Genomic DNA, 13,374 nt, shown 5'->3' on the forward strand with positions numbered 1-13,374 from the left:
GGTACAGGTGGATTACCAGCATCTATACAACAGGAGGAGGATCAAGAAGCACTGTGCTTCAGAAAGAACTTTAAAAAGTTGACCAAAAAATCCAGTTTAAATAAAAACTCCTCTACTTCATACTTACTCTCGCTTTTACCATACCGTCCTCTGTGGATGCCCGATTGCATATTATACACATCCACATGGCCTGAAGAAAGGCCAACAAGAGCAAAATTTCCACAAGATGTGATCTCCACAGCCTAAACAAAAAAATCAACAAAATTCTTTCATTGAATGGTCAGTATTGCTTTGAAATACATTCATGCAACAGCAAACTGCACAATAGATTTCTGAAAACAAATACAGGTTGCACACTTCCATCATTACATCCTTGCTCCCTTGGGTTAGTTAAGCTTCTTCGAAGAGTTCAGCAACTGTGATTTATACTTTGTCAGACCTCCCAACATTTGATTTTACAAATTCATAATTTTGATGTACAAAATTCAGAATTTTAGATCAAAATTCATAATATGGCACATAATGCAACTTTTCAGCAAAAAAAGTATGCACGCCAAATGCGCGTACATGTCGCGCTACATTCATGTGTGAAAAATGACTTATTTCCAACAGTCTGTAGTTCTTGGACTACATATACAATGTCGGGCCTATCATAAGTATATTCTGCTATTTATAGAAAGGTTATTGAACAGAAATACTTTTCACAACACAAAAAAAACAACTTTCTTTTTCTATTTTGCTTTTTCCTTACACATCCCAATTATCTTGGTATTGAATAAAAAAAACAATGGTCATAAAATGTATGACTACGTTATGAAGAATTTCATTTAAAACTGCACATACCTAATTTCATTGAAGACATACTTGCTGCAGTGGTCAACAGCAAATCACAATGGTCCATGTCCCCCCCAGCCCCCCTCTTCCCAACCCTCCTCCACCCCACCCCTCCCCCTCCCCCCCTTGTCCCCCTTTCCCACCTCCACCCCCCCATTCCCCCCACCCCTCCCCCCCCTCGTCCCCCTTTCCCACCTCCCATCCCCCCACTCCCCCCCCCACCCCTCCCCCTCTTGTCCCCCTTTCCCACCTCCACCCCACATCCCCCCCACTCCCTCTCCCCCCCACCCCTCCTCCCCAATCCCCTCCCACACCACCGCCACTCCTCCCTCCCCCTCCCTTCCTCTGCCCCCCCACTCCCCCCTCCCCCTGCCCCACCCCTCCTCCCCCAATCCCACACCACCGCCACTCCCCCCTCCCCCTCCCTTCCTCTGCCCCCCCCACTCCCCCTCCCCCACACCCCAACCCACCCCCATCACCTCTCAACATCAACACGCCTCACTCTAAGCAGCAATGCCAGGCCAACGGCGAGGCCGGGCAGCTACGGAGTGGGTCGAGGGGCAGAGCGAGTGGCGAGGCATGCTTTTTGCGGAAAAATGTGAGGCGAAATCGGAATGGCGGAAATGAAATAAGAAGGCGGAAACTTTCCACCAAATTCGGAAGGGTTGGGAGGTCTGCTTTGTAATTTTATCTCTGTTTAATTACATTTTTGAACATAAATTAAACACAGATGTCCATTTTCTGTTGCCCCAAACATTGTTGGGGCAACATCGTCTCCTACGCATGCCTTATTCTTTATTCCAGTTGTTCCCCAGCCCTCAACAAGGAGATGGTCGTCAGCACTTCAGTGTGGACAACTATCGTCCAAATGCATACAACCACCTTCACACTCAATGAGACCTAGGGTCATCAATGCATTGTGAACGTCTCACATAAAAAAAGTAATTTGATAGTATAAACAATGTTTTCTTATAAATACATAAAAAATTATTGTGTTTAACAGGATTAAAAGAAATTATATCTTGTGTTTCGCCCGACTTCTTGTGATTGGATGTACAGACACTCCCTGTCTCCCTGATTTATGTTCCGTAAATTCTTATGCAAGTTACATAGAAACATAGAAAATAGGTGCAGGAGTAGGCCATTCGGCCAGTTGAGCCATTGCTGATCATCCAAAATCAGTACCCCATTCCAGCTTTACCCCCATATCCCTTGATTCCCTTAGCCCTAAGAGTTAAATCTAACTCTCTCTTGAAAACATCCAGTGAATTGGCCTCCACTGCCTTCTGTGGCAGAGAATTCCACTGATCAGGCATGTGAGTGAGGTTAAAAAAAGAGGAAAACAGCGGTGCACAGCGAGGGTCAAAAAATTTGATTTAAAAAAAAAATGTACACACAAAATTACCAGTTTCAAGCCTCTTTTAGTGCATTTCCAAGTAAAAAGAAACATTACAAAGTAATGTGAATATGTCACTGTATACTAATAACATTTTTATTATTTTAATTAATTTAGTTATATAATCTTGCACTTAAATTTAATATTTACTCGTTACAGTTCCACCACTGATTTTCTGGCACTCTTGGTTCCAGAGCTTTGCTGGGTTATCCAGCCGGCCAAGGAAGTCGGCTATGAGGATAGATATGCTGGGTCCAGCTGGGCTGCAGTTCCAGAACCCCAGCCGCAGGTTGCAAATTCAACCCACCGATCGGCCATGGAAGTCCCGATGAGGTCGAGATTGGCTGCCTTGCGCAGCCTAGGAGAAAAATACATTCTGGCCTTCCATCACAGTGAGGAGGGACTGGAGGAGACTCACTGTGATGGATGTTTCTTTTGTTTGGTGTTAGTTTATGATTGTATGTGTTATTGCATTTTTATTGATTATTCTTATTGGTCTTATTGTTGAACTGCGGGTAATTTTTCATTTCACTACACATTTATGTGTATGTGACAAATAAATGACTATTGACTATATTATTGAGGTGCAACATTTTCGGGGAGACTTCCAGGGCGGGGAGATTTCAAGTGAGCTCTCGTAATTTTGTCCAGATTACAATGATTAGCGGCTATTTCTCACGGAACCCCAAGCGAACACTAGTGTTCAGGGGAACCCCGGTTGAGTAACGCTGCTATACATCGTTTATTTTCTATTTTTTCTCTTTTTTTTCTTCAATCCGATTTCTCCATTGGTAAATCTGATTTTGGCAAAGTGAAAAACGCAGATATCATGCAAAAAGCGCGGAAATAGATTTAAAAAACGCAGAAAATTCACATGCCTGACTGATTCACAACTCTCTGGGTGAAAAGGGTTTTCCTCATCTCAGTCCTAAATGGCCTACCCCTTATTCTTAAACTGTGACCCCTGGTTCTGGACTCTCCCAACATCGGGAACAGTTTTCCTACATCTACCCTGTCCAATCCTCTAAGAATTCTATGTTTCTGTAAGATCCCCTCTCATCTTTCTAAATTCCAGCGAATAAAAGCCCAGTCGACCCATTCTTTGATCATAAGTTAGTCCTGCCATCCTGGGAATTAACCTGGTGAACTGACGCTACGCTCCCTCAATAGCAATAATGTCCTTCCTCAAATTAGGAGACCAAAAGTGCACACAATACTCCAGGTGCGGTCTCACCAGGGCCCTGTACAACTGCAGTAGGACCTCCTTGCTCCTAAACTCAAATCCCCTCACAATGAAGGCCAACATGCCATTGGCTTTCTTCACTGCCTGCTGTACCTGCATGCTTAGATTTTACACGAGTCAGATACACCATAAAACTTTGTAGAAACAAAGAACTGCAAACACTAGCTAATACACAAAGCGACACAAAGTAAATCAGCCAGTCGGGCAGCTTCACTGGACCACATGGATAGATGACATTTTGGATCGAATCCCTTCACACTGATCAGCCTGCTGAATTCATGATCATGAGATAGTAGAATTAGGCCATTCGGCCCACCAAGTCTATTCCACCATTCAATCATGGCTGATCGATCTCTCCCTTCTAATTCCATTCTCCTGCCTTCTCCCCATAAACTCTGACACCCGTACTAATCAAAAATCTATCTATCCCTGCCATAAATATATCCACTGCCTTTGCCTCCGTCGACTTCTGTGGCAAAGAATTCCACAGATTCAACAACCTCTGACTAAAGAAATTCCTCATCTTCTTCCTAAAAGGATGTCCTTTAATTCTGAGGCTATGACCTCTAGTCCTAGACTCTCCCATTAGTGGAAACATTCTCTCCACATCTACTCTATCCAAGCCTTTCACTATTCTCTTTCTTCCAGCCTCCCCCTCATTCTTCTAAACTCCAGCGAGTAGAGGCCTGGTGCCGTCAAGCTCACATGCTCCAGCACTTTGTGTCATTTCACCATAAAACTAGGCGCCATTGCCACGGTCTGCACCAGAGTGCTTCTTTACCATGTTCCAAACAGTCAGTGGTTGACGTAACCACTGGCCAAAAACGCTTTCTTCAGGTTGCCGCCACCGACAGGACAAGCTAGGTCACTATGGGGTTCCTCCCCTCTCACCTGCTGCCGCTTCTTCCTGTCCGCCATCACTTTGTCAGCTCCCCCTACACCGGCACCGCCTCCTCCTTCTACCCCGCAGTCGCCGACATCTTCCACAAGGTGGAAGGTGGAGGCGGCGGTAGAGAGGGAAGGGCAGAGCAGACAAAGCGGCAGAGCAGACAAAGTGATGGCTGACAGGAAAACGTCAACCGGACAGTGCAGCAGCTAGAGAAGAAGGGCTTGCTGGTGCACCTTGTGGAAGATGTCAGAGGCTCAGCCAGGAGTTGCTCTTAACCGCCTCACTCATTCCCACTCGCCTTCCCAGTGTCACATTGACAGTGGCTGAAACTGAATATAAAAACCTGGACGACGTTTTTATATCTATGAAGCGGATGGGAAGCCCTTGCCATCCACCATTGCAATTACACATGTCATTCAGGAAACGGGACGACCTATTGTGAACTGTTTACGTAAGCACGTTTCTTAGAGCAGCTTGTAATGGAGCCTACCAGAGAAAAGGCAATTCTGGATTTAGTGTTGTCCAATGAACCAGATTTGATAAAGAGAACTCGAGGTAAAGGAACCGCTTGGAGGTAGTGATCATAATATGATTAGTTTTAATCTGCAATTTGAGAAGGACAAGGTTAAATCGGAAGTGTCAGTGTTGCAGTGGAACAAAGGGGACTATGAAGGCATGGGAGAGGAGCTGGCCATGGTCAACTGGAAAGGGATCCTAGCAGGAATGACGTTGGAACAGCAATGGCAGGAATTTCTGGGCATAATCCGGAAGACACAGGATCATTTCATTCCAAAGAGGAAGAAAGATTCTAAGGGGAGTAGGAGGCAACCGTGGCTGACAAGGGAAGTTAGGGATGGAATAAAACTAAAAGAAAAGATGTATAACACAGCAAAGAGTACCGGGAAGCCAGAGGATTGGGAAACTTTCAAAGGATAACAGAAGGTAACAAAACGGGCAATACGGGCTGAAAAGATGAAGTACGAGGGGAAGCTGGCCAAGAATATAAAGGGCAGTAAAAGCTTCTTTAGATATGTTAAGAGAAAAAGAGTAGAAAAGTCAAATGTGGGTCCCTTGAAGGCAGACACGGGTGAAATTATTATGGGTAACAAGGAAATGGCAGAAGAGTTGAACAGGTACTTCGGATCTGTCTTCACTAAGGAAGACACAAACAATCTCCCAGATGTACTAGAGGACAGAGGATCTAGGGGGGTAGAGGAACTGAAAGAAATTTTCATTAGGCGAGAAATAGTATTGGATAGATTAATGGGACTGAAGGATGATAAATCCCCTGGGTCTCCCTGATGGTGTGCATCCCAAGATCCTCAGGGAGGTGGCTCTAGAAATAGTGGACGCATTGGTGATCATTTTCCAATGTTCAATAGATTCAGGATCAGTTCCTGTGGATTGGAGGATAGCTAATGTTATCCCACTTTTCAAGAAAGGAGCGAGAGAGAAAACGGGGAATTACAGACCAGTTAGCCTGACTTCGGTGGTGGGAAAGATGCTGGAGTCAATTATTAAAGAGGTAATAACGGTGCATTTGGATAGCGGTAAAAGGATAAGTCCAAGTCAGCATGGATTTATGAAAGGGAAATCATGCTTGACTAATCTGGATTTTTTTGAGGATGTGACAAGCAAAATGGATGAAGGGGAGCCAGTGGATGTAGTGTATCTAGACTTTCAGAAAGCCTTTGACACACGGGAGATTGGCGAGTAAAATTAGAGCACAAGGTATTGGGGGTAGGGTGTTGACATGGATAGAGAATTGGTTGGCAGACAGGAAGCAAAGAGTAGGAGTAAACGGGTCCTTTTCAGAATGGCAGGCAGTGGCGAGTGGAGTGCCGCAAGGCTCGGTGTTGGGGCCGCAACTGTTTGCCATATATATTAATGATTTGGAAGAGGGAATTAGAAGCAATACTAGCAAGTTTGCGGATGACACAAAGCTGGGTGGCAGTGTGAACTGTGAAGAGGATGTTAGAAGGTTGCAGGGTGACCTGGACAGGTTGAGTGAGTGGGCAGATACGTGGCAAATGCAGTATAATATAGATAAATGTGAGGTTATCCACTTTGGTGGCAAAAACAAAGAGGCAGATTATTATCTCAAAGGTGTTATATTAGGTAAGGGGGAGGTGCAGCGAGACCTGGGTGTCCTTGTACACCAGTCACTGAAAGTTGTCGTGCAGGTACAGTAGGCAAAGAAAGCTAATGGCATGTTGGCCTTCATAACGAGATGATTTCAGTATAGGAGTAAAAAGGTTCTTCTGTAGTTGTATAGGCCCTGGTAAGACCACAGCTGGAGTATTGTGTACAGTTTTGGTCTCCTAATTTGAGGAAGGACATCCTTGTAATTGAGGCAGTGCAGCGTAGGTTCACGAGATTGATCCCTGGGATGGCGGAACTGTCACACAAGGAAAGATTGAAAAGACTAGGCTTGTATTCACTGGAGTTTAGAAGGATGAGAGGGGATCTTATAGAAACATATAAAATTATAAAAGGACTGGACAAGCTAGACGCAGGAAAAATGTTCCCAATGTTGGGCAAGTCCAGAACCAGGGGCCGCAATCTTAGAATAAAGGGGAGGCCATTTAAAACTGAGGTGAGAAGGAACTTTTTCACCCAGAGAGTTGAGAATTTGTGGAATTCTCTGCCACAGAGGGTAGTGAAAACCAAATCACTAGATGGATTTAAGAGAGAGTTAGATAGAGCTCTAGAAACTAGTGGAATCAAGGGATATGGGGAGAAGGCAGGCACGGGTTATTGATTGTGGACGATCAGCCATGATCACAATGAATGGCGGTGCTGGCTTGAAGGGCCGAATGGCCTCCTCCTGCACCTATTTTCTATGCTTCTATGTTTACATAATTCGTCTATTATGCAGGTCAGGGAGTGCCTGGATATGCATTTCCACTCTTTGGGTAATGACAGAAAAAGATTTACAGAACCAATGGTAGAATGAATAATTCATATACAACCTGAGATGCTGTAGAATTAACAATATCATTCACAACTGAACAAGAAAACATTGAAATAGCTTGAGAGAAAAATTTCACAGTTCATAAGTCATAGGAGCAAAATTAGGCTATTTGGCCCATCGAGTCGATTCTGTCATTCCGTCATTGCTAATTCATCTTTCTCTCTATATGCCATTCTCCTGCTTTCTCCCTGTAACCTTTGACGCCCTTATTAATCAAGAACCTGTCAATCTCCACTTTAAAAATACCCAATGTTTTTAACTCCACCGCAACAAATTCCATCGATTCATGAGCTAATTCCATCAATTTACCCTGGCTAAAGAAATTCCTCCTCATCTCCATCCTGGAATTCATCTCTGGTCCTACGTGTTCCTAATAGTGGAAAAATCCTCCATTCTATCCAGGTCTTTCGATAGGTTTCAATGAGATCCCCTCTCATCCTAAACTACAGTAAATACAGGCCCAGAGCCAATAACAGCTCATCATACATTAACCCAATCACCTCCAAGATCATTCCCATAAAACTGTTCCAGACCCTCTCCAGAGCCAGCACATCACTCCTCAGATATGGGGCCCAGAACTCTGACCAGTGCCTTATAAAACCTCAGCATTACATCCCTGCTTTTATATTTTGTCCTCTCGAAATGAATACTAACATTGCATTTGCCTTCTTTACTATCAATTCATCCTGAAATCAACCTTTTGGGAATCCTGCACCAGCACTCCCAAGTTGCTTTGGACCTCTGATTTCCAAATCTTCTCCCCATTTAGAAAATAGTGTATGTCTTTATTCCTACTACCAAAGTGCACGACCGCACACTTTGCAATGCTATATTCCATCTGTCACATCTTTGCCCATTCTCCCAACCTGTCAAAGTCCTTCTGCAGGCTCCCTGCTTCCTCTACATTACCTGCCCCTTCACCTACCTTTGTATTATCCACAAACAAAGCCATCAATACCATCACCTAAATCATTAATATACAACATGAAAAGTAGCAGACCCAACATTGACCCTGCGAAACACCATTAGTCACCAGCAGCCAACTAGAAAAAGCCCCCTTCATTCCCACTCTTTGCCTTCTGCCATTCAGCCAATCGTCTATCCATGCTACTATCTTCCCTCTAATATCTAATCACTACTAATGCCTCCACAATTTCTAAAGCTACCTCTTTCAGAATCCTAGTCCATCTGGTCCAGGCGACTTATCCACCTTGAGACCTTTCAGCTTTCCAAGCACCGTCACCTTAGTAATAGCGACTCCACTAACTTCTGCCCTCTGACTCTCTTGAATTTCTGGTAAGCTGCTGGTGTCTTCCGCTGTGAAGTCTGACGCAAAAAATATTCAATTCATTCGCCATTTCTTTATTCCCCGTTACTACTTCTCCAGCAGTCCAATGTCCACTCCTGCCTATATTTTAATCTTTATATATCTGAAGAAATAGTTGATTATATTAAAATGCTGCACTGGTCCATGCTATAGTACTGGGCCCGAGTCCGAATGAGAAATGGCAAACACTGCGCCAAATACAGTCTTTAATCACTATACAACAATATTGTAGAAGATAAAGATAGAAAAAGGATTGTGCATGGTTTCCAGCTAAAATACGTGCACAAATCCTGTCCCTTTACCTCCTCCCTCGACTCCACCCAAGGACCCAAACAGTCTTTCCAGGTGAGGCAGAGGTTCACCTACACCTCCTCCAACCTCATCTATTGTATCCGCTGTTCCAGATGTCAACTTCTCTACATCGGTGAGACCAAACGCAGGCCTGGCAATCGTTTCGCTCCACACCTTCGCTCAGTCTGCCTTAACCAACCTGATCTCCCGGTGGCTCAGCACTTCAACTACCCCTCCCACTCCCAGTCTGACCTTTCTGTCATGGGCCTCCTCCATTGTCATAGTGAGGCCCACTGCAAATTGGAGGAACAGCGCCTCATATTTCGTTCTGGCAGCTTATATCCCAGCGGTATGAACATTGATTTCTCCAACTTTAGATAGCTCCTCTGTCCCTCTCTTTCCCCTCCCCTTCCTTCCCAGTTCTCCCACTGTCTTTCTGTCTCTAACTACATCCTTTCTTTGTCCCGCCCCCTCCCCTGACATCAGTCTGAAGAAGGGTCTTGACCCGAAACGTCACCCATCCCTTCTTTCCTAAGATGCTGCCTGACCCGCTGAGTTGCTCCAGCATTTTGTGATACCTTCGATTTGTACCAGCATCTGTAGTTATTTTCCTGCACAAATCTATCTGTACAGAGTATCAGGTGAACTGGAATAAATATTGGAAAAATACATACTGTGGCATAAACATTCTGGTTGTGCCCTTTCTTACATCTCCGAGGCTTAAATTTGAGTGCTCCCATTGAACCTTTCTGGTAGTTCCATGTTGTACTGAATCGACATCCTTGATGACATGCAACAATTCCATCCCAATAGCTCTGACGTGCGGTTTCTACCATGTGAATCCAAAACAAATTCATTAATCACATCAGAAATGTATTCAAAGACAAAATTATATTTATGTACAAAATTGATAAGTTTAATTGTAAAAACATCACCAAAACATTTAAACACCGTTATTGATATTGATTTATTATTATTTGCACCAGGATGCGGTGAAAAACCTTACTATAGACATACATTGCTTGTTATACCTATTTGTCAACCAAATTAAATCCGGGAAAGGTGCAAGTTTAATATTCAAAGCCAATCACCCCATCCCAAGAAAAAGAAAAAGAGTATTTGCATTGTTGCACGGTTACCTGATGCAAAGCTAGTAATAGGAGGTAGTTTCATAAAAATGTAATTCACCCCTTTCTTTTTAGATTTCTTTTTGTTCTTGCAACCTTGAAGCAGAGGGAAAGAACAAATGTTATTACAAAAACTCTTAGCTACACTTTTAAGTATATGTATTCACTCAGCTGCTATTTTCACCCATTCTTCCTTTCACACTCATCCATTATTTGACCAGGAGGCTTTATAATTAACGATTTATAATTACAAATAAGTAAAGCCTTTCAGCCCATCAAAGAGGACCACCAATGGCTTGTACTAAATTTAGCTCTACCACCTCCTCAAAGGTCCATTCTAAATATTGATCACTGTCTGAAGAATATTTCCAACATCAAGATGGAAGAAGGGCCTTCGACCTGAAACATCAACTGGCGCTCTTTTCAAAATTTCTGCTTGATCTACTGAGTTTTTCCTGCGTTTTTGGTTTTAATTTCCAATTCCAGTGACTGCAGTTGCTTTTTACTTTTTGTTTGCTCTGAAATGTTTGCTTCTTTGCCTTAGACACTGTTTAAACCTGAAATACTTTCAGATTGAATTCATTATTCTGTGTACCTCAACATTATTCCACAGTCTATTACTTTTATGATCGAAAGCAAAATTGTTGCACTGTGTACAAAACATAGGTCTACTGCAACTAGAAACAGTCTTATGGATTTTCTCTACATTTAAGCTTTGATCATTTGTTGGTTTATGGTTACCAGAACAAGTACAGTGCTCGAGATGTATGACCAAAGCTCAGTACATATAACAGCAGCTTTCTCTAAATTATTCAGGCATAGTCTGTTAAGCTCTTAAATCAATTTATCTTGTCAGTTCAGGTAGATACATTTATGCAGAAGTTAGATATTTCCATTCAATAGACCGGGTCGGTCGCCTCGGTAGGGGTCGAGCTGTCTGTCCGTGGGCATGGGGGAAAAGAGGGGAAGTTTTGTTGCCTTCCATCACAGTGAGGGGGTGTTTGGAGTCACTGTGATGGATGTTTGTGTTGGGGTCGTGTGTCTTGTGCTCTTTTTTTTTGTGTTCTGTGACTGTTGGAAATGTAATTTCGTTCGGTATCTCGGTATCGAATGACAATAAAGCTCTGTATTCTGTATTTTCAGCATGATCTCTGCTGCAATTCCAATACATATGCAACCCACTCAAAAATTGTATCACTTTACATTTCACCTCTGAAATTTGATTAGAATTTTTTCACTCCTTGTACTGCCCAATTACTTATTTCAAGAAATACTCGGTCACAAATTTGCATTTTCGAAACGGTAAGTTTTTAGAAATTCATACAGATAGTCATCGGACCCCCTTGAATAAAATTGATTTATTTTAATGTGCAGATATCCAGAACAGTGAATGGAAAACATGTGGGAAGAATTGCCGAAACTACTAGTTTCAGCAACAAGATTCCTGCACAAGTGAAGACAGGCAAGTTTGAACATCTTCTGCCTATAATTACTTTGAAATAAACAATACACTGGAACCCCGCTCACTTTCCCTGGTATTCAAATTTTTAAAAAACACCACTTTGTGGCATTTCCAACTTCCGTTACTGGCAGGTTTTAATTTAGCTGGAATTCCCTCCCAAAAGCTTATTTTAGCTGAGAGATACAACATGGATACAGGCCCTTCCGCCCACTGAGACAACCAACTGTAGATCACCCATTCAAACTAGTTTTTATGTTTTATGAGAGTTGCTTCCCAGCTGGTTGACACATGGGATGTCACAATGCAGGGGACTCTGTAAATCCCATATTTACGATCTACATTAATGACTTTATGGAAAGGAATGAGTGTTGTATATTCAATTTTACATCTATGGAGGGTGTTTTTTTAAACTAAAACGAGTTAAGAAAGCAAAATGTGAGGAGGATGTAAAAAATCTGCAAAGAGATACAAACAAGTTAAACGAGTAGGCAGAGGGTATATTTTACTTGAAAGATTAAATTAATTATTTTAGTAAAAAACAGAAGCCCAAACGGGCAGCTTCTTCTCCTCCTCCTTCAGCGGCCACTTCCACCGTTGGCGTCGTCGACGAGGGTCGCTTCCATCGAGTGGGTGGAGGGGAGGATGGGGGCAGGAGGGGAGAGGAGAGAGTGGGGAAGGAGGGGGTGGGGGGAGGAGAGAGTGGGAGGGGGAAAGGGGGGATGGTGGGGAAAGGGGGGGTGGGGTAGAGTGAGAGCAGGGGTGGGGGAGGAGTGGGTGGGGGAGGAGAGAGTGAGGGGAAGGGGGTGGGGGGAGAGAGTGGGGGTGGGGGGGGATAGTGGGGCTGGGGAGGGCAGGCTGGGGTAGGGAGGAGGGGTGTGGATGGGGAAGAGTGTGGTTGGGAAGAAGGTGCGGGGGGGAAGGGGTACATTGGGGGTGGGGGCGGGGGAGGGGGTGGAGAAGAGAGTGGGGGTGGGGGAGGACAGTGGGAGTGGGGAACAGGGAAAAGTGGGGGGTGAGGGGGTGGGGTAGGAGAGAGTGGGGGTGGGGGGAAAAGGGGGATGGGGAGGAGAGAGTGGGGGGGTGGGGGAGGAGAGAGTGGGGGGGTGGGGGAGGAGAGAGTGGGGGGTGGGGGAGGAGGGTGGGGATGGAGAGAGTGGGGGGTGGGGGAAGAGTAGGGCTGAGGAGGAGGGCAGGGTGGGGAGGAGGGGAGAGTGGGGGTGGGGAGGAGAGGAGGTTGGGGTGGGAGGGAGAGTGGGGTGCGTGCAGGGAGTGGGGGTGGGGAGAGGGGAGGGTGGAGGTGAGAGGAGAGGGAGGGGGGAATAGGGGAGGGGGTGGAGGCAGGGCTGGGGGGGTGGGGTAGGGGGGATGGAGTGGGTCAGTGGGGGGAAGGGGGGGGTAAGGGGGCTTGAGTGAAGGGTTCAAGGTGCTACACCAATACAGGAGAGGCTTTGGTTCAAGGGCTCACTCACTGACACCCTCTCCCCTTCCCTCTGCCCCCTCTACGAGGAATGGGCCCAACGGGTCCACTTTGTCTAGTCTATTACTAAAACTCAGATCTTGTCTCTCGTCTCTCCCCACTCCCCCACACCCGGGGGACACCGAGCAGGAGGGAGATGGTCGGACTGACAGTCCACTGATCCTTCCCTTCCGTCCCTTCAACCCACGGCGTCCTCGAGTCCCCGATCCCACCCATTACCGCAACAGAAGCCCCAGCGGGCAGCTTCTTTTCTTCTTCCTTCAGCGGCCGCTTCCACCGATGGCGTCGTCGACTAGGGCCGCTTCCACCGACGGCCCCGTCGCGACTTCAGAAAGAAGGCGGCCGTTCTCCTCC

The 13,374-nt window shown here is 45.1% G+C and overlaps 1 protein-coding gene across 1 annotated transcript in view; it reads right to left on the bottom strand.

The window, feature by feature from the left end:
• Positions 1–13,374, bottom strand: part of wdr36 (WD repeat domain 36) — a 97,718-nt gene that overhangs the window by 38,708 nt on the left and 45,636 nt on the right. The window contains exons 11-13 of the mRNA XM_078397027.1: positions 10,094–10,177; positions 9,629–9,783; positions 128–242 (exon numbers count right to left, since the gene is read on the bottom strand). Coding sequence (XP_078253153.1) covers positions 128–242; positions 9,629–9,783; positions 10,094–10,177 — 354 coding nt within the window. The remainder of the gene's footprint in view (positions 1–127; positions 243–9,628; positions 9,784–10,093; positions 10,178–13,374) is intronic.

This window comes from Rhinoraja longicauda, chromosome 3, assembly GCF_053455715.1.
Source record: "Rhinoraja longicauda isolate Sanriku21f chromosome 3, sRhiLon1.1, whole genome shotgun sequence".
Taxonomy (NCBI): Eukaryota; Metazoa; Chordata; class Chondrichthyes; order Rajiformes; family Arhynchobatidae; genus Rhinoraja; species Rhinoraja longicauda.